Source organism: Nerophis ophidion, linkage group LG12 (genome assembly GCF_033978795.1).
Source record: "Nerophis ophidion isolate RoL-2023_Sa linkage group LG12, RoL_Noph_v1.0, whole genome shotgun sequence".
Classification (NCBI taxonomy): Eukaryota; Metazoa; Chordata; class Actinopteri; order Syngnathiformes; family Syngnathidae; genus Nerophis; species Nerophis ophidion.
In genome coordinates this window covers 29,761,866-29,789,250 of record NC_084622.1, presented here as the reverse complement: position 1 = coordinate 29,789,250, position 27,385 = coordinate 29,761,866, and the positions used below count along the sequence as shown (strand labels likewise).

At 39.7% G+C, this 27,385-nt stretch overlaps 1 protein-coding gene across 1 annotated transcript; it reads left to right on the top strand.

Moving 5' to 3' along the window:
* Positions 1 to 819: 819 nt before the first annotated feature.
* Positions 820 to 25,376, top strand: LOC133563278 (dickkopf-related protein 3-like). Its single transcript, XM_061917322.1, has 6 exons — positions 820 to 913; positions 988 to 1,059; positions 8,979 to 9,071; positions 9,353 to 9,497; positions 16,080 to 16,230; positions 25,308 to 25,376. Exons 1-6 carry the CDS (start codon positions 887 to 889, stop codon positions 25,330 to 25,332), a joined length of 513 nt encoding a protein of 170 aa, XP_061773306.1. The 5' UTR covers positions 820 to 886; the 3' UTR covers positions 25,333 to 25,376.
* Positions 25,377 to 27,385: the final 2,009 nt, after the last annotated feature.

Genomic DNA, 27,385 nt, shown 5'->3' with positions numbered 1-27,385 from the left:
CTACTCACTGCTCCCCTCACCTCCCAGGGGGTGAAAATGGGAATGGGTCAAATGCAGAGGATAATTTCACTACACTTAGTGTGTGTGTGTGACTATCGTTGTCATGATCCGTTGTCCGGATCACGTTTTTGTATGTTCTGTTAGTTTTGGACTCCTTTAGTTCCTGTTTGTTTTGGTTGTCATGGTTACTCATTGTGTTTACCTGTCTCTGGTTAGTGCTCGCCCACTCACCTGCTTCCAGAGCACTAATCGGAGGCAGTACTTAAGCTTGTCTTTGCCAGTCAGTCGGCCTGGCGTCATTGTTCGTTTCATGCCCTTTTCTTGCCACAGTAATTCTTGCTTATTTCATGCGATTCCATAGTTAATGTTATTTTATTTTCATGCCATAGTTTAGTGAGGTTTTCATGTCCATAGTTTTATGTTTCATGTCCTTAGTTTTTTCCCATAGCTTTTCGTGTGAAAGGCATGCCTTTCTTTTTGTTTTGGTTCCTGTCATTTCTGCTGGGTAGAATTGATTATTAAATATGTTCCTACCTGCTACCCTTGTCCGGAGAAGTTGGTTTGCATCCCGGGAAAACAAACTTCGCAGTCAGCCGTGACCCCCCGCTCTGACAATTGTTGGGACTAAACTTAATCATCTTTGTGCATTCTAAATACAATTTTTGTGCAAACCACAATTCTAAACATGTTAAATTCAGATATTGACTTGTCGCGAAAGTTTGCTACACTGTTGCATGCATGATGTGTTTCCACTAAGAACAGTCTCGAACCGGTTAACACCTGCTCACCTAATTGTTTCTGTGTGCATCCTAACATTCAGATAAGAAGTGAGAGTTCCAAGTCTTTGTTCCAGCACAATGACACGGAAAAAGCCGCAACCACGGCCATGCAAGTCGTCAATAAAAGTGACGAGGTATGTTGTCAAATGTTTTGGATCTGTAGTAATTATGTCAGAAATGAAAAAAAAAATGCTCATTTTCTTGGAAGGAAATGACAAAGAAGACAGAATTCTCTCAACTCCATCTGGAGATCTCTGGCCAGTGGAACAGTGTCACTCATGTGAGTCTTTAGCTTCCATTTCCTTCCTTTTTTGGACCAAGTGTGTTCCAACCAATACTTTAATCCTATGTTCATGGTTTTCTGCTTTCTTTAAAAGGCCTACTGAAATGAGATTTTCTTATTTAAACGGGGATAGCAGGTCCATTCTATGTGTCATACTTGATCATTTCATGATATTGCCATATTTTTGCTGAAAGGATTTAGTAGAGAACATCCACGATAAAGTTTGCAACTTTTGCTCGCTAATAGATAAGCCTTGTCTGTACCGGAAGTATGTGCGCGTGACGTCACGAGTTGCAGGGCTCCACACATATTCACATTGTCTATAATGTGAGCCACCAGCAGTAAGAGCAATTCGGACCGAGAAAGCGACGATTTCCCCATTAATTTGAGCGAGGATGAAAGATTTGTGAATTAGGATATTGATAGTGAAGGACTAGAAAAAAACAAAAACAAAAAGAAAGGCATGCCTTTCGCACGAAAAGCTATGGGAAAAAACTAAGGACATGAAACATAAAACTATGGACATGAAAACCTCACTAAACTATGGCATGAAAATAAAATAGCATTAACTATGGAATCGCATGAAATAAGCAAGACTTACTGTGGCAAGAAAAGGGCATGAAACGAACAATGACGCCAGGCCGACTGACTGGCAAAGACAAGCTTAAGTACTGCCTCTGATTAGTGCTCTGGAAGCAGGTGAGTGGGCGAGCACTAACCAGAGACAGGTAAACACAATGAGTAACCATGACAACCAAAACAAACAGGAACTAAAGGAGTCCAAAACTAACAGAACATACAAAAACGGATGGATGGATGGATGGATGGATAGAAAAAAAAAAAAAAAAAAATAAATAAAAAAGCGACGGCTCCGGGCGGCGGTAGTGTGAGCGTTTCAGATGTAATTAGACACATTTACTAGAATAATTCTGGAAGATCCCTTATCTGCTTATTGTTTTAATAGTGTTTTATTGAGATTTTAAAGATTGTAAAGATATACCTCGAGGTCGGATGGCTGCGGTGAACACGCAGTGTCTCAGAGAGAAGCTGAGAAGCCAAGCTCACAGCTGCCTTTTAAACAGCAACTGCAGGACAACTAATAATGCAATGATATCTCCGGTAAGATATATATCACAAATTCCCCATTCAAAGACATGCTGGTTGACGTAGAGAAAACATGTTCACTTGACCGCTCTGTGTTAAAGCTTCACAAAAACAAAAACACCGGCTGTGTCTCGGTGATAAAGACAGCTGCAATCCACCACTTTCTACCAACAGCATTGATATTTATAGTCTCCATTATTAAATGAACAAATTGCAAAAGATTCAGCAACACAGATGTCAATAATACTGTGTAATTACGCCATGAACAGAGACGACTTTTAGCCGTGTTTGGTGCCTCGCTAATATGTCCCCTCCGACACGTGACGTCACGTGTACGCGTCATCATTCCGCGACGTTTTCAACAAGAAACTCGCGGGAAATTTAAAATTGCTATTTAGTTAAACTAAAAAGGCCGTATTGGCATGTGTTGCAATGTTATTATTTCATCATTGATATATGAACTATCAGACTGCGTGGTGGGTAGTAGTGGGTTTCAGTAGGCCTTTAAGCAATCGTCTGACAACAGACGTTTCCATCTCTTATTTTCCTGGCAGCTAAAAAAAGAAAAAAATAAAGTGGTGACTTTATTAGAGTTAGTTACTGGGGGAAAGGTCAGGGAAGGAACATAGCCAGTAGTGTGACTAATTGTACTATATTAAAATGTCAACTTTAATAGTTTTTCCTACTTTTTTTTTAAGTTGAGATATCTGGAAGTCCTTTCTGGAAAATATTCTGGTAAGCTGCTACTGTGCATCTGAAAGAAAGCAGCAGTGTGTCTGGAACATATTAAGATAATTGTGGCTTAGTGGGAATAGCGTGGCTCCTACTTATAGTTTCCAGTCTCTTTGCATTACTTGCATAAGACCTAATGGCAAATCACACACAGCAGTGCAGGAGAATATTCCAAATATATATTTATATACGTGTTTTATTTGGGCAGCACAGTGGAACAGGGGTTAGGGCATGTGCCTCAATACGAAGGTCCTGAGTTCAATCCCGGGCTCGGGATCTTTCTGTGTGGAGTTTGCATGTTCTCCCCGTGACTGTGTGGGTTCCCTCCGGGTACTCCGGCTTCCTCCCAGGTTGATTGGCAACATTAAATTGGCCCTAGCGTGTGAATGTTGTCTGTTTGTGTTGGCCCTGTGATGAGGTGGCCACTTGTCCAGGGTGTTACCCCGCCTTCCACCCGAATGCAGCTGAGATAGGCTAGCAACCCTAAAAGGGACAAGCGGTAGAAAAAAAATATACGTGTGTTCTTGTCTCTCATAATGATTAATGTTAGGCAAAATTTAAATAAAGTGCAGTTGCCATTTATGCAGATCCCAAATACACAAAAACCAGATCCCCATAGAAAATTTGGTTTTGCATATTTTCCCCCCTTTGACGTCACCTTCTATTTATGTTTTTTTGCAAAGGTTAATCTCAGCTTACAACAACCATTTCTTTAACTGGCATGAGGTTGTAGTGAGCCTTTTTTCCTCCACACATTGGATTTAGAACTGAAAAGTCAATTACATTTGACCAGCAGGTGGCAGTACTGTTGTAGTTTGCAGTGACAAGCTACTGCTCTGCATCACCAGTACTTTAAAAAGTGGACACTAAAAAAGTACACATGTAACAGAAATTAAATGATGAGCTACTTTTAGAGAAAAAAAAATATATAGTTTTGGGACCAAGTGTTTCAAATGTTTTACCAATTTTCTTATTTTAATTAATATTAACCCTTAAAGGCCTACTGAAACCCACTACTACCCACCACGCAGTCTGATAGTTTATATATCAATGATGAAATAATAACATTGCAACACATGCCAATACGGCCTTTTTAGTTTACTAAATTGCAATTTTAAATTTCCCGCGAAGTGTCCTGTTGAAAACATCGCGGAATGCTGACATGTACGCGTGACGTCACGGACTGTTAGGAAATATGAGCGCTGCACACACACACAGCTAAAAGTCGTCTGCTTTAACCGCATAATTCCACAGTATTTTGGACATCTGTGTTGTTGAATCTTTTGCAATTTGTTAAATTAATATTGGAGAAGTCAAAGTAGAAAGATGGAGTTGGGAATCTTTTGCCTTTAGCCACACAAACACACAGTGATTCCTTGTTTAAAATTCCCGGAGGTGAAACTTTACTATGTCAACCAGCAGTTTTCAGTGACAAAATTGTGGTAAAAAGTCGCCACTTACCGTAGATCGGCTGTGCTCGGGCCGTCGACTTCCATCAGAATCTGGCGTCAAGACACCCGTGGATACATCCTTCTGACTATCAGGTACTATTAAACTCACTAAAACACTAGCAACACAATAGAAAGATAGGGGATTTCCCAGAATTATCGTAGTAAATGTGTCTAAAAACATCTGAATCCGTAGCAATGCAATCGCATTTTGTTTTCTCGTCCGTCGCTATCAATATCCTCAAACACGAATCTTTCATCCTCGCTCAAAATGATGAGGAAATTGTCGTTTTCTCGGTCCGAATTGCTCTTTTTGTTCGAGGCTCCCATTAAAAACAATGTGAGGATGTGAGGAGCCATCAACATGTGACGTCATCGTCTGCGACTTCCGGTAGAGGCAGGGCTTTTCTGTTAGCGACCAAAAGTTGCGAACTTTATCGTGGATGTTCTCTACTAAATCCTTTCAGCAAAAATATGGCAATATCGCAAAATGATCAAGTATGACACATAGAATGGACCTGCTATCCCCGTTTGAATAAGAAAATCTCATTTCAGTAGGCCTTTAAGGTGGAGGTACATAACATAAAATAAGAAAAATAAAACATTTTCTGGAAAATAATTTTGCTTATGTTGTGGTCAGTACTACTGTGTATACTGCAGCCACAGTATATAACTGCATTGCATCATATCGACTGTACTGTCAGAGTACAGTAAAGGTGTAAACAACTTAGTCGAGGATAGGGGTGGCCTAAGTGTGGCCCGCAGCATATTGTCCAAAAAAAAAAATCAAACGAAAAATACAAAAAATAAAATTACAAATGTAAGTGAAAGGTGCAAAAAGATATATTGAAATGACAAAAAGCTGAAATTTAAAAACAAACAAAATTTCAAAAAACTCCCAGATAGGGTTGTACGGTATAACGGGATTAGTATAGTACCGCGATACTAATGCATCATATTCGGTACTATACCGCCTCTGAAAAATACCGGATTCACTACACACTATAGCTCACCAGCGTCAAAATGTAAAGAAACGCCATTGGTGGATCTACACCTAACATCCACTGTAACGATACCATGTACAGGAGCGTATCTAGTTGATACTACTATGATTACGTCTTTACTTTTAGCATCACAACATCTTTTGTTTTTGAAAAATGTATATCATGTTTATAAACTCCGGAAATATGTCCCCACATGAGGACTTTGAATATGACCGATGTATTATCCTCTAACGACTTGGTATCGGATTGATACCCAAATGTGTGGTATCATCCAAAACTAATTTAAAATATCCAAACAGAAGAATAAATGATTATTACATTTTAACAGAAGTGTAGATAGAACATGTTAAGAGAAAGTAAGCAGATATTTTACTGTAAATGAATAAGTATATTTATAATTCATTTTCTACCACTTGTCCTTAATAATGTTGATAAAATTGGAAAATGACACAATATGTTACTGCATATGTCAGCAGACTAAATTAGGAGTCTTTTTGTTGTTGTTGTTGTTTACTTACAGACAAGTTGTCTAGTATGTTCACTATTTTATTTAAGGACAAACTTGCAATAAGAAACACATGTTTATTGTACCCCAAGGTTTTTTTTTTTTTTAAATAAAGCCAATAATGCAATATAAGAAAACTAGAAAAGAAGAAATGACACATACAATATGCCATGTTTTCTCCAGAAAACAAAATCACTTTATATTGTGTCCCTTTCTGGGCCAGGTAGGAGTGTCCAAATCTTTTTCACCAACGGACACATTCAAATAGTTCAAGAATGTAGTGAAACAACTCAGGTCGAGATATGGACAAAAACACATGTTGTACTTCTATCAAGTCCCCAAGACTGACAAGGCTAATATTGTCACCCACATTTGTGTTGTCTTCAAACCCACTGTAATGGCTGTTTTTACCTTCTTTTTTTTTTTTCTTTCACTAATTAGAAAAACATCAAAATTATTTTCTTTAACTTTTTGGAATCCGTCCATTGGTGAAAAGTTACCTGGCCCAATAAGTCAAAACATTTTTGTCAACATAAGATCAACTTTGACTTTGGTATCAAATATTTATGAGCTGGAAAACAAACATTTAGAAACCCTCTGACTGCATTACAACATAAAAGTGTCTTCACTGTGGACAATAGTGTTCCAGCAGTTTACAGTTCATGGCAGCTTGGAACCTTGGTGGATCCTTAGTTGTTTCTGGTCTTTTCATTTGAAAGTAACACTTAACATTTGCAAAGCGATGACCCATCCACATACCCAGATAAAGAGTTTGAACTAATGATCTTGTAATTTGCTGTTGCCTTCTTAGATCTTCACTGAGTTCCTCGGACCTTCTATCAATCAGGCTAATTCTGGGGGAACAAAGTCTAATGAATGATCTATGGTCCCCGGGATAATATTTGATTAGTCTTAGAACCGGCCCGCAGGCCACAACCGCCTGCTGCTGTTTTGCACGCACTAATACTCCATCAGTGTTGGCACTAGGAATTTTCCAAATGGGGTCTCAGGGACCCCATCAAGTCATAGAAATGGGGTTCCACAGTACATTTTTGGGGTCCCACTTTTCTGTAATAATTTTGAAAACAAATGCTAAATGTATGCATTATCCTGTTATATCTTGCATTCTATATTGTGTTTTATAAAAAAGGTTGTCAAACTGTACCTAATTCATAAAAAAAATAATAAAAAAAAAAAACATGTTTTTTTGCATGTGTAAATTTTTTCAGTTTTAAACAGTCATTCACTTTCTTCTTTCCTTCATGGATCTAAACTTTACCGCTGCCGGTATTTGTTTTCTATATTTTCATTGTAATATTTTCAGAATGTGTTCTATTATTGGCCAAAGAAAACAATGTGAGGTTGTCTTTATTTTTTAGTTTTAATGCCATGATTTTAATAGTCCGACCCTCGTGTGCACAGATATTCCTCAATGCGACCCCCGAGCTAAAATGCGTTTGACACTCCTGGTTTAATGAGTGCAATAATAAATGAATACATTTATGCTGCCAAAGACACACTGGCTACCAGCTCCAGTCAATCCTGATCACCAATGACAAATGAATAGGCCTTGTCAACAACTGGTATTTACACCAAAATAATCCTAAACAGGACAAGAGATCTAGAAACGCGGGTGTAAAGTACCAAAGACTAATGAGGAAGTAACAGCAGACACACAAAAAATGGTAAACATCGTTGGCATACTTGCCAACCTTGAGACCTCTGATTTCGGAAGGTGGGGGCGTGGTTGGGGGTGGGGGCTTGGTTAAGAGGTGAGGAGTATATTTACCGCTAGACTCATAGATTCACCAAGTCAAGTATTTCGATATATATATATATATATATATATATATATATATATGTATATATATATATATATATATATATACGTATATATATATATATATACATATATATATACATATATATATATATATAAGAAATACTTGATTTTCAGTGAATTCTACCTATATATATATGCCCCCCGCGACCCCAAAGGGAATAAGCGGTAGAAAATGTATATATATATATATATATATATATATATATATATATATATATGTATATATATATATATATATATATATATATGTATATATATATATATATATATATATATATATATAGCTAGAATTCACTGAAAATCAAGTATTTATTATATATATAAAGAAATACTTGATTTTCAGTGAATTCTGGGTATATATATATATATATATATACATAAATAAAAGAAATACTTGAATTTCAGTGTTCATTTACACACACATAACATTCATTTACTCATTGTTGAGTTGAGGGTTGAATATTCCATTCTTGTTTTTCTAACCATATGCATGTACACTAGATGGCAGTATTGCCCTGTATAAGAGTGTCACAACACATTGCTGTTTGGCAAACAAACTGCTTTAGGTAGACAAATTCGGACTGGTGTTATTGTGTGTTACCGCGCTGGGAGGACGATAATGAAACTGCCTAAAAATAAACCCATATAAGAAACCAAGAACTCGCCCCCGATCATTCTACAGTTATAACGTCATTGGGCAGACATGCTCTTTGTAAATGTCACTCAGGTACGCATTAAGCTGGAGGAGGCGTGGCCTCCAGCTTTGCCTGAATTTTGGGAGATTTTCGGTAGAAAATTTGTCCCGGCAGGTTTTTGGGAGTCTCCTGGAAAATCCGGGAGGGTTGGCAAGTATGATCATTGGGGACGGCGTGACGAAGTTGGGAGAGTGGCCGTGCCAGCAATCTGAGGGTTACTGGTTCAATCCCCACCTTCTACCATCCTAGTCACGTCCGTTGTCCTTGAGCAAGATACTTCACCCTTGCTCCTGATGGGTCTTGGTTAGCGCCTTGCATGGCAGCTTCCGCCATCAGTGTGAATGAATGGGTGAATGTGGACATAGTGTCGAAGCGCTTTGAGTTCCTTAAAGGTAGAGAAGCGCTATACAAGTATAACCCATTTGGTAACAAAAGAGAAGAGAGAATTACAGATGTGCTAGATTTATGAATAAATGCTTCCAAAGTCTACACATTTGCAAGAAAAACTCTCCACTGTCAGTCTGAAAGTTGAACTTTTTTTTTTCTGTGCCTAATCGGTGATTCTACCTGTCTCTCACACCACAGGAATGCCTGGTGGACGAGGACTGTGGCGAACTGAAGTATTGTTGGTATGAGATGGACAACTCCAAGTGCCTGCCCTGCATACCAACTGACATGGTGGGAAGTTCTTTGTTTTTTCTGATTGTTTATAGATTGACGTTACAGTAAGGACATGACCTCAGATGAACACTAGAACATCTCTGGTATGCAGCTATATTTTGTTAATCTCAACTACTGGAAAATCACTATACCTGATCTCCCTTAGCATCTTTTTCTGTCAGTTAGCAAACTGATGAGGTCAACACACTTTTGGGAAGGAAATTTGAGCAGGATAATTGTAATGATGGTATTGAATATTCAAATGAGAGTTTGCATATGTGAATGTGTTCCCTGCTCAGCCCTGTACTAAAGACGAGGAGTGCTGCTCCAAACAGACGTGTGTTTGGGGCCAGTGTACGGTCAACGCCACTCAGGGAACGGAAGGAACAATCTGTCAGGGTCAGAGTGACTGCAGACCAGACCTCTGCTGTGCTTTCCAACGAGGTAACTCATCAGTGATTGAAGACTGGCTCACAGTTACAGATGTAACCTCCCCCACTTTACTGCCTTATTCTACAAAACAAAACATGTGTATCAGGACTACGGTATACTGTATGAGCACAACAAGCAAATGACTTCACTGCCCTGACCATTCAGCCAGAACCTTTAATTTCCTCAAAATTCGAAAGTGCGCCTAATGTATGGAATAATTTTGCTTGTGCTTACCGACATCGAAGCTGTTTTTTTTGGTACATAGTGAAATAAGTGTGACCAGTAGATGGCAGTCACACATAAGAGATATGTGTAGACTGCAATATGACTCAAGTAAACAACACCAACATTTTAAATGTTCCATTAGAAAATATAGTACATTACACACGGCGCTCAAATCTATCTAAATGTTTTAGTACCACTGTGGCAAGCAATTAAGCTGCACCGCTTGATGGATCGTACTGTGCTTCAACATACAAGTATTATTATGGTGTGTGTATAAGGCAGGGGTCACCAACGCGGTGCCCGCGGGCACCAGGTAGCCCGTAAGACCAGATGAGTCGCCCGCTGGCCTGTTCTAAAAATAGCTCAAATAGCAGCACTTACCTGTGAGCTGCCTCTATTTTTTTAATTGTATTTATTTACTAGCTAGCTGGTCTTGCTTTGCTTGACATTTTTAATTCTAAGAGAGACAAAGCTCAAATAGAATTTGAAAATCCAAGAAAATATTTTAAAGACTTGGTCTTCACTTGTTTAAATAAATAAATTAATTTTTTTACTTTGTTTCTTATAACTTTCAGAAAGACAATTTTAGGGAAAAAATACAAACTTAAAAATGATTTTAGGATTTTTAAAGACTTATACCTTTTTACCTTTTAAATTCCTTCCTCTTCTTTCCTGACAATTTAAATCAATGTTCAAGTAATTTTTTTGATTTTATTGTAAAGAATAATAAATTAATTTTAATTCAATTCTTCATTTTAGCTTCTGTTTTTTTGACAAATAATATTTGTGAAATATTTCTTCAAACTTATTATGATTAAAATTCAAAAAAAATATTCTGGCAAATATAGAAAATATGTAGAATCAAATTTAAATCTTATTTCAAAGTCTTTTGAATTTCTTTTAAAATGTTTGTTCTGGAAATTCTAGAAGAAATAATGATTTGTCTTTGAGAGAAATATAGCTTGGTCCAATTTGTTATATATTCTAACAAAGTGCAGATTGGATTTTAACCTATTTAAAACATGTCATCAAAAATATATATTTATTGTGAGAAATCATTAAGATGATCAGTGTTTCCACAAAGATAGATATTATTAATAATAACAGAGTTAAAGGTAAATTGAGCAAATTGGCTATTTCTGGCAATTTATTTAATTGTGTATCAAACTGGTAGCCCTTCGCATTAATCAGTACCCAAGAAGTAGCTCTTGGTTTCAAAAATGTTGGTGACCCCTGGTATAAGGTAAGACATTTTATCTGGCGTTCTGTTTCGCAATAATATGCAAAAGCAACTTTTCTTACCTTCTGGTACCTGCTGATCTGTATTCGGGATCTGCATAAGTCCTGAAAATTTGCACGCGTTCGCCTTCGTAGTCCATGTCGACAGCGTAGTCCATAAAATTCTTCTTTTTCTCTATCTTCTTGATGTACTTTCATCCTCCGCTATTGCCATTTGTAATATAAATTAGTGTAAAGTTCTGACTTTTATCCGTCAGTAAACTCGCCATGAAAGCGCTAAAACATACCGGTGTAGTAAGTTTACATTATTCACCCAAGGAACTTTATTAGAGTTCCGGTCTGACGGTTTTTCACAGGACACATTGTTGCACGAATGAGCCATGGATGAGGAGATGCTGCTTCATTATTGATTGCAGTAAAGTCTGAATGTCATTAAAACAGTTAGCTCCATCTTGACACTTCTTCCACTCCCATCCTTGCACGCTACACCGCTACAACAAAGATGACTGGGAGAAGAAGCTGCGGAAGTTGAGCCATGTAATTACGCATCCGGAAGCAACTGTCAGAAAGCGGCTTGAAGATGGTCTGTAAAACATAATCTATACAACATTTTGACCACCAAGGAACCACCATTACATGTTATGTAGACCACAAGGAAGTATTTTACATTTAGAAAAAATGTATAATAATATGACCCCTTTAATGCGCCCTGTATGAAAATAGACCTGATTAGACTGGCTCATCGGCAGTGTGCCTTATAATCCGGTGCACCCTATGGTCCGTGAAATACAGTACTTTAAATTAGAACATGTCAAATAGTTGGTAAGGTGTCAGAGGGGCCATGAGGGGCAGGGGGACTTCATGTAGCACAGGGCTAATAACGCCATACCGAACCCTGAGTTCAGTTCAAAACTTGAGAATAGGGTTGTCCCAATACCAATAATTTGGTACCGTTACCAAAATGTATTTTGATACTTTTGGAAATAAAGGGTATCACAAAAAATGGCATTATAGGCTTTATTTTAACAAAAAAAATCCTACGGTACATTAAACATAAGTTTATTATTGCATTCTAAGAACAAGTTTGTCCTAAAATGAAACAGTAAACATACAAGACGACTTGTCTTTTAGTAGTAAGCAAACAAAGGCTCCTAATTTAGTCTGTTGACATATGCGGTAACATATGTCAACGTGTCATTTTATATTCTTTTATTGTGTCAAAATTATGAGGGACAAGCTGTAAAAAATGTATTACTAATCTACTCATTCATATACTGTTAATATCTGCTTATATTCTGGTAAAACATGGTCTATCTACACTTCTGTTAAAATGTAATCCCTTATTCTTCTGTTTGATACTTTACTTTGGTTTTGGTTGATACCACAAATTTTAGGTATCAACCAGATACCAAGTCGTTACAGGATCATACAATGGTCATATTCAAAGTCGTCATGTGCCCAGGGATGTATTTCCTGAGTTTATAAACATGATGTACATTTTTAAAAAAGGAAAAAAGATTTTGTGACGATAAAAAAATATCGATGTAATCATAGTAGCATCGACTAGATACACTACTGTACTTGGTATCATTAAAGTGGATGTCAGGTGTAGATCCACTTATGGCATTTGTTTACATTGAGAAACGCTAGCGTTTGTTAGAGGTGACGCAGGTGAGCTATTGAATCCTCTTGCGGCGTGTAGTGAAGCTTGTTTAGCTATTCCTCGTCCTGCAGGGATGATAATTGTAAGAAACCTTGATATTACCGGTACCAAAATATTGGATTCGGGACAACCCTAGTCAACCCAAGGCCTCAGGAGACAAATATAGAGGCTTAAACAATGGAATGAAACGGTTGCCAAGGCCTAACTTCTCCAGGACATAAAATAGATAATTCCACTCGGTCAAATGCATTTCCTGCATCCATAGATATCACTGCCTCTTCAGTGTTTAGAGCAGACACATAGTACAATATATTGAAAAGATGTTTTAGATTAGAAAAGGAGTGCTTATTCTGAATGAAACCAGTTTGATCCGCATTAATAATAGAAGGGGTATAGTATCCAGATGTAAATGCAGCACTTTGGATAATAATTTAAAGTGAACATTTACAAAGTTAAGTTAAAGTACCAATGATTGTCATACACATACTAGATTTGGCGAAATTATTCTCTGCGTTTGACCCATCACCCTTGATCACCCCTTGGGAGGTGAGGGGAGCAGTGGGCAGCAGTGGGGCCACCCCCGGGACTCATTTATGGTGATTTAACCCCCAATTCCAACCCTTGATACTGAGTGCCAAGCAGGGAGGTAATGGTCCCATTTTTATTGTCTTTGGTATGACTCGGCTGGGATTTGAACTCACGTCCTACCGATCTCAGGGCGGATACTCTAACCACTAGGCCACTGAGTAATTTACCAGACTAAAAGGACGATATGAAGTGCATGACAAAGGGTCCTTGCCTTTTTTCAAGACGAGAGAAGATGAAGCTTGGGTAATTGTGTTTGCGGGAAGCAGCCAGATTCAAATGGTTCATCGTACATATCCAATAATAAGGGGTCAGCTTATGGAAAACATTTAAGTTTGTGAGGATAGTCATCTGGTTTTGGGGATTTTCCGTTTTGTAGTGATAACGCTGTAACATTTAATTCTGTAGCGGTATTTGGTCTGTGACTCTGTGTTATTCAACCACTGTGCCGCGGCACACTAGTTTACCATGAGATATTCTTTGGTGTGCCGTAAGACATTATGTAATTTCACCTAATGGGGTTAAAAATATTTTCTGCAAACCAATAATTATAATGTGCCTTTGTTGAGTGTCTGTGCTGTCTAGAGCTCGGCATATCAGTTGGTGGCAGCAGGTAGCTAATTGCTTTGTAGATGTCGGAAACAAGGTTTGTCGTGATCACAATATGCGGGAAGCAGCTTGCAGGTAAAAAGGTTTCTAATGCTTAAACCAAAAATAAACAAAAGGCGAGTGCCGCTAAGAAGAGGCATTGAAGCTTAAGGAAGGCTATACAAAACGAAACTAAAACTGAACTGGCTGCAAAATAGACAACAACAGAATGCTGGACGACAGCAAAGACTTACAGTGAGTGGAGCAGACGGCGTCCACAAAGTACATCCGTACATGACTCTCAACAACAAAATAGGAGCGCAAGGAAAATAACTAAAACACTCCACCCAGGAAAACACAGAAAAACTCAAAATACGTCACACCTACTTTGAGACAAAAGCTATAGTGAAGCATGCTTGGTTATGGTTTGAAGTCATAGCCAACAATTGCGACAACTTTTTACCGTCAATATCGGCTGCTGAGTTTCATTGTTTTCTTCTGGTGGTATGCCTCAGGATTTTTTCAATGAAAAAAATGTGCCTTGGCTCAAAAGGTAGAACAACACTGCTCTTACTCTGCCGCAGCAGACTGATCAATTGAGGGGATTGGCAAACAACTATGTATCAAGCTCAGGAGTAGAACAATGAGAAGATGAGAAAAGTTACGCACACAACTTCCTAAATACATTATTGATCTCAATATCATCAGTAACTATGCCTGAATCTGCGGAATATCATAATCGACGGTCACTTGGAGAGTATGACGAACCTCCTGGTATGGGGTATCCCTTTTATGGAGGATGCCTGTGTGTGACTGTGTTTAACGCGGGGAGACTGGTGCACAGACAGTCACCACACGATCCTTGACAGATCCGGGTCAGGGTCCAGTGCATGGAGTCCAAGACGACTGGGGACCCTTTTCTGCTGCAGCCTTCAGCCGCCATTGCAGCCATTGTGACGCTCCATGGGGTTAGCAATCATTCTCCGCCTGTTCCACCGTTGAGGTTTTGGGTTGTTATTTCCCCATAACTGGGCCCACAACTTAGACCTTAGACTTAGACTTCCTTTTTATTCTCATTCAAATTTGAACTTTACAGTACAAAAGGGAACGAAATTTCGTTGCATTAGCTCTTGGTAGTGCAGGTTAAAAAAAACATTAAGGTGCAGATATAAATAAATAGATTGCTGTACAGATAAATATATTGCACTTTTGCATATGCATCCAGGTTTATGGATGCATGTTATATTGTCTTTTTTGTTCCAGCGAGTTAATCCATTTTGGGGGGCGTTGAGGGGATAATTTAATTATGATGCGTTCAAGAGTCTTACGGCCTGAGGGAAGAAGCTGTTACAGAACCTGGAGGTTCTGCTGCGGAGGCTGCGGAACATCTTTCTAGAGTCTAGCAGTGAAAACAGTCCTTTGTGGGGGTGGGAGGAGTCTTTGCAGATTTTCTGAGCCCTGGTCAGGCAGCAGCTTTTTGCGATCTCCTGGATAGGAGGAAGAGGAGTCCTGATAATCTTTTCCGCCGTCCTCACCACTCTCTGGAGAGACTTCCAGTCCGAGGCATTGCAGGCTTCAGTCCAGACAGAGATGCTGTTGGTCAGCAGGCTCTCTATTGTGCCTCTGTAGAATGTGGTGAGAATGGGGGGAGGGAGCTCTGCTCTTTTTATCCGACGCAAAAAGTGCATGCGCTGCTGAGCTCTTTTTACAAGAGCTCCGGTGTGTAGGGACCAGGTTGTGGGGGTGCCTTCTTCCGCCAATGCAGCCGTTATGGTGGTTCTTACATCCACCGTCTTCCGCCTGCTCCGCCGTTGAGGTCTTCACCGTATCCCTGGCTAGGGGGCAGTCATGTACTAGGCCTCTGTCCAGGGTCACCTGCGGTAACAGTAGTAAAGGGGTTAACCTCCTAGTGCCCCAAGACCCCATAGAGGAGCCTCCACTGCCAGATGCACTTTAACGTCATGCCCAGGAGACATGGGTCTGCGGAATATAATGGGATGTTGATATCTGGCGTAGTAAATGAGCTAATAAACGACAGGCCAGTGAAAAGTATGGTAAAGATGAAGGCTGGTGTTAGTAAAAGTGCCAATAAAATATGAAAACAGGTCACATTTCCACGACATCCCCGCTAAGCACGCCTTATAGCACTGAGCAAAATCCCTAGGAGTGTGAGAACTTCTGTCTCACACTCCTAGGGATTTTGAAACACTTCAGATTGGTTTTGGAAAAACTGCAGAAACTGTCTTCAAATGTCTGGCCCTCTGTTGTTCATCCACTCACTTGTTTCTCTGCAGAGCTTTTATTCCCGGTGTGCAACCCCAAACCAGGAAAAGGGGAGTCCTGCCTGAACCAACCCAACCTGTTGATGGACATGCTGGCCTGGGATCAGGAGGGTCCTCGCGACAACTGCCCCTGTGCCAATGACCTGCAGTGCCAAATGAACGGGTGAGTGTAAAACCGACATCAGTAGTGTTGTTCTAGTACACGTTGTCATGTACGGTGCCTTGCAAAACTACTCACCTTTTTATTGCCTTTATCATTCAAAATCATGGTCAATTTCATTTTGATTTTTTGATGGGAATAAAAGAAAAATCTTTCACGTCAAAGTGAAAACAAATTTTTGGAAACTAGAGCTAAAAAGTAAGTTTCACCTCCTTGTTATGTGTCTACTAGGGTTGTACGGTATACCGGTATTAGTATAGTACCGCGATACTAATTAATCATATTTGGTACCATACCGCCTCTGAAAAGGTTTATGTAGAAAAGTATTGAAATAATTTTGTTACTGGTACATCAAGACAACACTAGTGTCAACCAAATGTAGCAGGAAACCAGGTACTGTAACTCAGTGGTCCCCAACCGTTTTGTAGCTGCGGACCAGTCAACGCTTGATAATTTGTCCCGCGGCCCGGGACATGAAAAAGGGAGGTTTTTGTCATCAGAAGGGGAGGTTTTTTGAGTGGGTGCACTAATTGTAAGTGTATCTTGTGTTTTTTATGTTGATTTAATAAAAAATAAATAAATAAAAACTAATAAAAAAAATGATTCTGCAGCCCGACCACTGTTGTAACTTTCTGTTACTTTTTGGAACCATACGCTTAATATAGTGTTGTGGTTAATTTATGGATTTTTCCAGTGTGATAGACCAGGGGTCCCTAAACTTTTTTGCAACACGGACCGGTTTAATGTAAGCATTATTTTCAGGGACCGGCTTTCCACATGTGCCAGATAAAAATACAGCAAAAAAATGGGCATGAAAAATACAACTCACGATAACGCTGAATTAGTGGGAGCCCTGGGCCTGTTTCTTTGCAAAGAGATGAAGATGGAAATCAGCCTTTGGCTACAATCTGTCATATTTATATTTTATATGTTCATTAATGTGCTTTGTATCATGTCACAAAGTTATAACAAATGGACACTTCCTATGAGGAGTTTTATTGTACATCTATAAACAAGCTCATTGGTGTGTCTAGTGCAGTGGTTCTTAACCTGGGTTCGATCGAACGCTAGGGGTTCGGTGAGTCGGCCTCAGGGGTTCAGCAGAGCCTCAGCCGCAGCGATCAAGACACACCAGACTCATGATTAGATTGATGTAGACCCCGATTTAATTAAACAAGTTGAAAAACTTATTCGGGTGTTACCATTTAGTGGTCGATTGTACGGAATATGTACTGAACTGTGCAATCTACTAATAAAAGTTTCAATCAACCAATCAATCTTGTGAATAAAACCTCCCTAACGGTGTATCTGTACTGTAAAGTTACAATTTGAATGACAATAAAAAGGAAGTCTATGTCTAAGTATTATGGATACCCCCAAACAATGTTCCCTCTAATTTTCCATCTGATCGGCAAGTGTGTAATGTGTTGTGAGTTCATGCACTGTGTTGGTTCTGTAAGAACGTGGACTTTGGTGCAACTTGCTGCGTAGGTTGTTTTCCCGAAATGCAAACGAACTGGACCGGACATGACTGTAAGGTAAATACATGATTTAATTTTACTAAAAAAAAAGGGAACAAACAAAACACGCACACAAGGCGGTGAACAAACTTGGCTAAGAAAATAAAAAGTAGCACAAAGGCAGAACTATGAACATGAAACAAAAACACTCACGGGGACGAGAACTATGGCATGGACCGAACGAACACAAGAGATCCAACATTGGCAGAGCAAGAGATGAATGATGTCATTAGAGTAATGTCGCCAGGTCGACTGCCTGGCAACTACAGGCTTAAATAATAGTGACATGATTAATAACAGGTGAGTGAGTTCAAACAAATGAGGCAGGTGAAACTAATGGTTGTCATGGAAAGTAAAACAAACCAGGGTGCGCAAAAACAGGAAGTAATGGAGTCAAAAAAAAAAACAGAACATGACCAAACAGAATCCAGACCACAGAACATGACAGGTTTATTTTTTGCACTAGTAAAAAAACAAACATATAACTTTGTCTTGAATTTGAAAAAATTTAAAATAAAACATTTTATTTTTACTAAAAAAAGGGTTCGGTGAATGTGCATATGAAACTGGTGGGGTCCGGTACCTCCAACTAAGTTAAGAACCACTGGTCTAGTGGGACAGGCGAAAGTTAAGTCGGAGAAAATGGAGTCGTTTATTAACTATTTAATGTTTCTCTACGGCCCGGTAGAAAATGCGTTACAGACCGGTACCGGTCCCCGGACCGGTGGTTGGAGACCACTGTGATAGAGCATGTCCGTCCCCGAAGAGTGGCAGCAAATTCACACACAATCACACTTGACTTTTATTTCCACGCATGTCTCTCTGCGTTCAAGGTCATTATATTAGGAACACTAGTAACACCATTTCCCTCTTTTCCAACCTTTTTTATACATTGTTATATTTTATACACTGATTTTTTATACACAGATTTTTTTACACAAAACTTTTTATACACTGATTAGGTTGATTGGCTACACTAAATTGGCCCTAGTGTGTGAATGTGAGTGTGAATGTTGTCTGTCTATCTGTGTTGGCCCTGCGATGAGGTGGCGACTTGTCCAGGGTGTACCCTGCCTTCCACCCGATTGTAGCTGAGATAGGCGCCAGCGCCCCCCGCGACCCCGAAAGGGAATAAGCGGTAGAAAATGGATGGATGGATGGATGGATTCGTAAACACAAGAAATTGTCCAGAATAATTTGATTAAAAAAATAAAAAAAATCAGTTGACAAAATTCAAATGCAAAAAGCCATATATTCAGTGTAAAGAAAAAAAAAGTTGCAAAGGGGAATTTGTCCAACAATTAGGTAGGTGCGGCTTCAAAACAGGAAATTAGGGTAATTGATGCCTGCAGCGTCACAATTGGTGAAATGGAGATCACCCGAGTGTCAGGTGATAGTAGAATAAAAACACCTGTGTCAACAGCAGCGCGGTCTCTGCTTGAAGACAAAAGAACATTCCAAGCAACAAGCTTAGGAAGGGGGAGGGTTACAAATAACTCACTAGCCAGCCAACAGAGTTCAAATAAATATTTTATTAGGAAATGGCACTTTTCCAAATGTGCTTAGAGCTGGCCGCCTTCACAAGAATCAGAATAGATTTTGTTGCCATTGTTTAAGAGCGGGTTCACAAACTAGGATTTTTTCTTGGTGCAATCGTGCAACATAAAACACATATAACACAGAATAGGTAATAAAATGACACAAGCTGAGTAAGTGGGCAAAAAGAAGGGAGGCCACCAGAATCACCACTTTGAAGAAACCCCGTTTCCATATGAGTTGGGAAATTGTGTTGGATGTAAATATAAACAGAATACAATGATTTGCAAATCATTTTCAACCCATATTCAGTTGAATATGCTACAAAGACAACATATTTGATGTTCAAACTGATAAACATTTTTATTTTGGGAAATAATCATCAACTTTAGAATTTGATGCCAGCAACACGTGACAAAGAAGTTGGGAAAGGGGGAAATTAATACTGATAAAGTTGAGGAATGCTTATCAAACACTTATTTGGAACATCCCCCAGGTTGCAGCCTAATTGGGTGCCATGATTGGGTATAAAAGCAGCTTCCATGAAATGCTAAGTAATTCACAAACAAGGATGGGGTGAGGGTCACCACTTTGTAAGCAAATTGTCGAACAGTTTTAGAACAACATTTCTCAACGAGCTATTGCAAGGAATTTAGGAATTTTACCATCTACGGTCCGTAAAATCATCAAAAGTTTCAGATAATCTGGAGAAATCACTGCACGTAAGCGATGATATTATGGACCTTTGATCCCTCAGGTGGTGCTACATCAAAAACCGACATCCGTGTGTAAAGGATATCACCACATTGGCTCAGGAACACTTCATAAAACCACTGTCAGTAATTACAATTGGTTGCTACATTTGTAAGTGCAAGTTAAAACTCTGCTATGCAAAGCAAAACCCATTTATCAACAACACCTAGGAACGCTGCTGGCTTCGCTGGGCCCGAGCTCACCTAAGATGGACTGATGCAAATTGGAAAAGTGTTCTGTGGTCTGATGAGTCAATATTTAGGGTCCGCCCTGCCTATGGCAAAGGACTCCACAGGAGTCCTTTGCCATAGGCAAGGACCCTATTGAATCTGGTGCGTTTTATTATTATTCTTCTTTCTTTCTTTCTTCCGCACCTACGCGCTGCAACTTGACCCCCTTAACATGCTTCAAAACTCACCAAAGTTGACACACACGTCGGTCTACTGTGACACCCCAACTTATTAAGCAACCAAACCCCAAAAATGAAAATTGCGCACTAGCGCCCCCTATGACAAAAAAAAAACAGACTGCTTGTAACTTCCGTTAGGAATGTCGTAGAGACATGAAACAAAAATCTCCATATAGGGCTGACTTATACCTAAATTTCATACATATATCTTCTGGGGCAAAAATCAACAAAAATTTTGCAAAAACCCATTCAAAGCAAAATTTTTGCAAAAAAATGCTATTTTTGCCTCTTTGACCTGTAATTTGACCCCCTCAAAATGCTTCAAAACTCACCAAACTTGGCACACACATCAGGACTGGCAGAAATTGTGATCTAATGAAAAAAAAAAACTACAACTCAAAATTGCGCTCTAGCGCAATTTTTTAATAAAACACAGAAAAAAATGCTCTTAGGAAGAGAAAACAGACAAAACTGCTTGTAACTTCCAGTAGGAATGTCGGAAAGACATGAAACAAAAACTTCTATGTAAGTCTGACTTAGACCTACATTTTAATAATTGACAGCTAGCAGAAAAAATCAACAGGAAGTTGGCAATTACCCCTTCAAAATAAAAGTTTTGTAAAAACCCGTCACCTTTTTCAAATCGAAACTCCTCCCAGTGCGTTGTCGTTTCGGCTTCAAACTCGCACAGGAGAGAGATTGAACCCTTTTAAAATAAGTGGTCGAACAAAGTTTTGATAAGTTCTCCGGTTTGGATTTTACGCGCCTTCAAAGAACCCCTGCGCAAATTTTCCTAAAAAATGTAATTTTTGCCTCTTTGAGCTGTAATTTGACCCCCTTAAAATGCTTCAAAACTCACCAAACTTGGCACACACATCAGGACTGGCAACAATTGCGAGCTAATAAAAAAACCAAACCCCAAAACTCAAAATTGTGCTCTAGCGCCCCCTAGGAATACAACACAGACAAACTGCTCCTAGGAAGAAAACAAAGACAAAACTGCTTGTAACTTCCGGTAGGAATGTCAGAGAGACATGAAACAAAAAACCACTATGTAGGTCTGACTTAGACCTACATTTGAATAATTAACATACTTTGGCAAAAATCAACAGGAAGCTTTATATTTTCACTTCAATACAACAACTGCATTACTTTCACAATGCATTAAATAGTGGTACGAAGGCGTGTTCAGCCGTGGGGCTTGGGGGCAGCAGCCCAAGGCGCGCTCGCACCTTCGCACCCTAATTTGACCCCCTTAACATGCTTCAAAACTCACCAAAGTTGACACACACATCGGTATGGAGCGGCAGACCAACTTATTAAGCAACCAAACCCCAAAAATGAAAATTGCGCGCTAGCGCCCCCTAGGAAGAGACAAAAAACAGACTGCGTGTAACTTCCGTTAGGAATGTCGTACAGACATGAAACAGAAACCTCTATGTAGGTCTGACTTAGACCTACATTTCCAATAAAATACTTCTATACCGAAAATCAACAGGAAGTTGGCAAAAACCCCTTCAAAACTAAATTTTTGCAAAAAATGCCTTTTTTGCCTCTTTGAACTGATATTTGACCCCCTTAAAATGCTTCAAAGTGCAAGTTAAAGCTATACTATGCCAAGCGAAAGCCATTTATCAACAACATCCAGAAACGCCAATCTGTAATTTGACCCCCTTAACATGCTTCAAAACTCCCCAAATTTGACACACACGTCGGTATGGAGCGGCAGACCAACTTATTAAGCAACCAAACCCCACAAATGAAAATTGCGCGCTAGCGCCCCCTAGGGAGAGACAAAAAACAGACTGCTTGTAACTTCCGTTAGGAATGTCGTAGAGACATGAAACAAAAACCTCTATGTAGGTCTGACTTACACCTACATTTCCAATGTAAAACTTCTGTACCTAAAATCAACAGGAAGTTGGCAAAAACCCCTTCAAAACAAAATTTTGGCAAAAAATGCCTTTTTTGCCTCTTTGAACTGATATTTGACCCCCTTAAAATGCTTCAAAGTGCAAGTTAAAGCTATGCTATGCCAAGCGAAAGCCATTTATCAACAACATCCAGAAACTCCAATCTGTAATTTGACCCCCTTAACATGCTTCAAAACACACCAAATTTTACACACATATCAGGAATGGTGAAAATTGCCATCCAATAAAAAACCAAACTCCAAAAATTAAAATTGTGCTCTAGCTCCCCCTAGGAAAAAAAACTGACAAAACTGCTTGTAAATCCTGTTAGGAATGTCGTAGAGTGATGAAATAAAAACTTCTATGTAGGTCTGACTAAGATCGGGACTCGGGACACGGCGGACCCGACCAACGCTGCTTGCAGCTTTAATTCAAATTATATTTGGACTGTGGATGTGGTGCCCTTTCGGAACAAAGAAGAAAATAACCATCCGGATTGTTATAGACGCAAAGTTCAAAAGCCAGCATCTGTGATGGTATGGGGGTGTATTAGTGCCCAAGGCATGGGTAACTTACACATTTGTGAAGGCACCATTAATGCTGAAAGGTACATACAGGTTTTGGAGCAACATATGTTGTCATCCAAGCAACATTATCATGGACGCCCCTGCTTATTTCAGCAAGCCAATGCCAAGCCACGTGTTACAACAGCGTGGTTTCGTAGTAAAAGAGTGCGGGTACTTTCCTGGCCCTCCTGCAGTCCAGACCTGTTTCCCATCGAAAATGTGTGGCGCATTATGAAGCGTAAAATACAACAGCGGAGACCCCGAACTGTTGAACGACTGAAGCTCTACATAAAACAAGAATGGGAAAGAATTCCACTATCAAAGCTTCAATAATTAGTTTCCTCAGTTCCCAAACGTTTATTGAGTGTTGTTAAAAGAAAAGGTGACGAAACACAGCAGTGAACATGCCCTTTCCCAACTACTTTTGCGCATGTTGCAGCCATGAAATTCTAAGTCAATTATTATTTGCAAAAAAAAATAAAGTTTATGAGTTTGAACATCAAATATCTTGTCTTTGTAGTGCATTCACTTAAATATTCCGTTTATATTCACATCCAACACAATTTCCCAACTCATATGGAAATGGGGTTTGTAGTACATGCACAAGTTGCAGAGGTTCTTCACCAGTCCCAGCTGAATGAGAAAGTGGCAAATTGAAAGCTCCAGTTAAAATCTCACATGGAAATTGCCCAAATAAAGAAGATGGTTCTTTGGTCTAATGAGACATTTAAGTCCTCATCGTCGCGAAGCATAGTGCTGGCAACGTCATGTTGTGGGGATGAACCTCAGAAGTAAAGGTAGCAATCTGGTCCAACCTGCAAAAGAACTTCAACTTCCTGTCTGCTGAAGAAGGCCCAGTAGGGACTATGGAGCTCCATCCTGAGGAGCTTCTACAGATGTGTGGAGGAAACCCCTTTAGAACCACGGTGTGGCACAACAGCTGCACGGAAGAGAGGAATCCTTCAGATTTATTTTCTATAAAACTGTGACCCCAAATGTTATGCAGAACTGGTTCAACAGTAAATCTTCTATTTTAGAAGGACCAAGTCAAATCCCAGATCTTAATCCAATGGAGAACTTGCGGCCGGACTTCAGAAAACCTTTTCACTCCCAATTCCACAGCTCCATTACAAAGTTTGGAGCAATGAAAGGCTTGCAGGCCTCATGTACAAATCTTGTACATCACCAAGTCCAATGCAAAGCGTGGGATGCAGTGGTGTAAAGCACGTAGTCAATGGACTCGAGAGCAGTGGAGACGCCTTCTATGGAGTGATGAATCATGCTTTTCCATCTGACAAGCTGATGGACCAGTCTGGGTTTGGGGGTTGCCAGGAGAATGCTACATTTTGGACTGCATTGTGTTAAGTGTGAAATTTGGTGGAGTAGGAAATATGGGGTGGGATTGTTTTTCAGGAGTTGGGCTTGGCCCCTTAGTTCCAGTGAAAGGAACTTTAAATGCTACATGATACCAAAACATTTTGGACAATTCCATTCTCCCTTACTTGTGGCAACAGTTTGGAGCAGGCCCCTTCCTCTTCCAACATGACTGTGCACCAGTGCATAAAGCAAAGTCCATAAAGACATGGATGACAGAGTCTGGTGTGAATGAACTTGACTGGCCTGCACAGAGTCCTGACCTGAACCCAATAGAACACCTTTGGGATGAATTAGAACGGAGACTGAGAGCCAGGCCTTCTCAACCAACATCAGTGTGTGACCTCACTAATGCACTTTTGGAAGAATGATTGCAAACACGACCTTGTGGACAGCCTTCCCAGAAGAGTTGAAACCGTAATAGTTCCAAAAGGTGGACTGACATCATATTGAACCCTATGGGTTAGAAATGGGATGGCACTTCAAGTTCATATGTGAGTCAAGCCAGGTGGCCAAATACTTTTGGCGATATAGTGTATGTTCTCACAAATATTAATATGAATATGAACCTTTATATTTAATGGTGAAAAAAATAGTTTTTTGTGTCCTGCAATGTTAAAATCATACATGGCCGAGTCTAAATGTTGCACTTGTCGGTGTGTGAACGCAAGTTTGATAAATGAGGCCCCAGGTGTTGACTTCTAGTACTAAATTGTGACATGGAGGAGGCGGAATATGTATGCAGTCATTTAATTTACCATAAATATTTGTAATTAATTTACACTAACTTGTAGTAATCCGTTTTCAGTTTGAGACAAATTACATTTCTTTCCAAATTCTTCAAAATGTAATTTACCATGACGTAATTTATATAAACACTCCAGGTTGAAACATCCAAAGGGGGTGAATACTTTTGCAACACACTGGTTACAATGTATAATAAATATTTGACAATAATTAGAAACTGAGTGAACTCCATCCTTCCCCCCTTGTCTCTACTTTTCTACAGACGTGGATCTGTCTGTGGAGAGTAGAAATGGAAATAGTGGAGTACAATAAAACATGTCCTGAAGTTAAAGGGAAGACGTCTTTATTGATCATCAGACCATCACTTTTTCACAAGTCATGTGTACTGTAAGTTGCACTGTGCACTACACTCATTCATTCACAAAAAAGGGTTGTGTCCTTCTGTTATTAATATTCTGGTTGCTACAATATATATCAATACAGTCTGCATGGGATAAAGTCCGTGAAGCACATCTGTTTGTGTGCTGCTGATCCACTAATAGTACTAACCTTTAACAGTTAATTTTACTCATTTTCATCAATTACTAGTTTCTATGTCACTGTTTTTTATTTTATTGTCATTTCTTTTTTTGTTTGAGAAAATGTTTATTTTTTTAAATAAAGGGCATTATCTTCACCAGAACAGGTTGTCAATGAAATTGGATTGAATAAAGGGTTCTTAAAACCAGGTCCAGTCCAGATTATGTCCAGGTGGAGCTCAGCAACGCACACCTTCATTTATGTACACTCTTATTAGGGAACACAACAACAGATTTCATATGGTCTATAAACAAAATCACATTTTCAAAATAAGCATTTGGGGTCTTCCCATCACGAGTGGGAGAAGAGTGGATCGTGAGATCGACAGGCGGATCGGTGCGGCGTCTTCAGTAATGCGGACGTTGTACCGATCCGTTGTGGTGAAGAAGGAGCTGAGCCGGAAGGCTAAGCTCTCAATTTACCGGTCAATCTACGTTCCCATCCTCACCTATCGTCATGAGCTTTGGGTCATGACCGAAAAGATAAGATCACGGGTACAAGCGGCCGAAATGAGTTTCCTCCGCCGGGTGGCGGGGCTCTCCCTTAGAAATAGGGTGAGAAGCTCTGTCATCCGGGAGGAACTCAAACTAAAGCCGCTGCTCCTCTACATCGTGAGGAGCCAGATGAGGTGGTTCGGGCATCTGGTCAGGATGCCACCCATACGCCTCCCTAGGGAGGTGTTTGGGGCACGTCCAACAGGTAAGAGGCCACGGGGAAGACCCAGGACACGTTGGGAAGACTATGTCTCCCGGCTGGCCTGGGAACGCCTCGGGATCCCCTGGGAAGAGGTAGACGAAGTGGCTGGGGAGAGGGAAGTCTGGGCTTCTCTGCTTAGGCTGCAGACGAAGTGGCTGGGGAGAGGGAAGTCTGGGCTTCCCTGCTTAGGCTGCTACCCCCAAGACCCGACCTCGGATAAGCGGAAGAAGATGGATGGACATTTTCAAAATAAGCATTTGGGGTCTTCCCATCTATTTTTATGTTTTTTGACATTACTATTGGTTTAAACCATATAATATTCTAAAGTAAAACAAATGCTGAATAAATGTTTTAAAGAAAGTGTCAGGCTTGCCCCTGACAGTTTGTCTGTTTTAGTTTTTTCCTCTGCATTTGTCTGTTTCCTGCGTTTAGTATTTCCTGTCTTTTAGTTCCTGTCAAGTGCTCTTAATTTGTCAGCTTCCTGTCTTGTTCCCTGAGTGCTGTGTTTCTCCTCAGTGTGTTTAGTATTTCCTGTCCTTAGTTCCTGTCTAGTGCTCTTATTTTGTCAACTTCCTGTCTTGTTCCCTGAGTGCTGTGTTCCTCCTCAGCTGCGGCTGATTGGCACCTGGCCACACTTGTTGCCAATCAGCTTGCTCCTATTTGTACCTGCTTTGTCTTGTGTCAGTTGCTGGATCATTGTAGTGTCGTGTCAATGTCATTTTCTACTTGTCATTCCTACTGGTCATGTGATTGCAGCGTAGCGGTAAGCTATATTTGGTAGATGTTTGTAGCTTACTGTTTTTTGTTCCCTGCTTCCGATTTGTTTGTTCATAGCCCTTAGTTTGTTATATCCGCCCACGTGCATGCTTTTTGTTTGTACTCTTTGTTTGTTCTAGTTCTAGTATTTTAAATTAAACTATGTTGTCCTGCAAAATGCCTCCCTCCTTCTCTGCATCTTGGGGTTCGACACAAAATAACTCTGACAGAAAGTACTGTAATACTAAGTATCTATTTTTGGCCCTAAAAAAAAAAAACTTATCGAGTACTATAACGCTCGTCTTTTTT

Coding starts and splice junctions, on each gene's coding strand:
- LOC133563278 (XM_061917322.1), top strand. CDS start 887: ATGCAAGTCGTCAATAAAAGTGACGAG. Junction 9,498..16,079: donor CTGCTGTGCTTTCCAACGAG/GTAACTCATCAG, acceptor GTTTCTCTGCAG/AGCTTTTATTCCCGGTGTGC. Junction 16,231..25,307: donor CTGCAGTGCCAAATGAACGG/GTGAGTGTAAAA, acceptor ACTTTTCTACAG/ACGTGGATCTGTCTGTGGAG.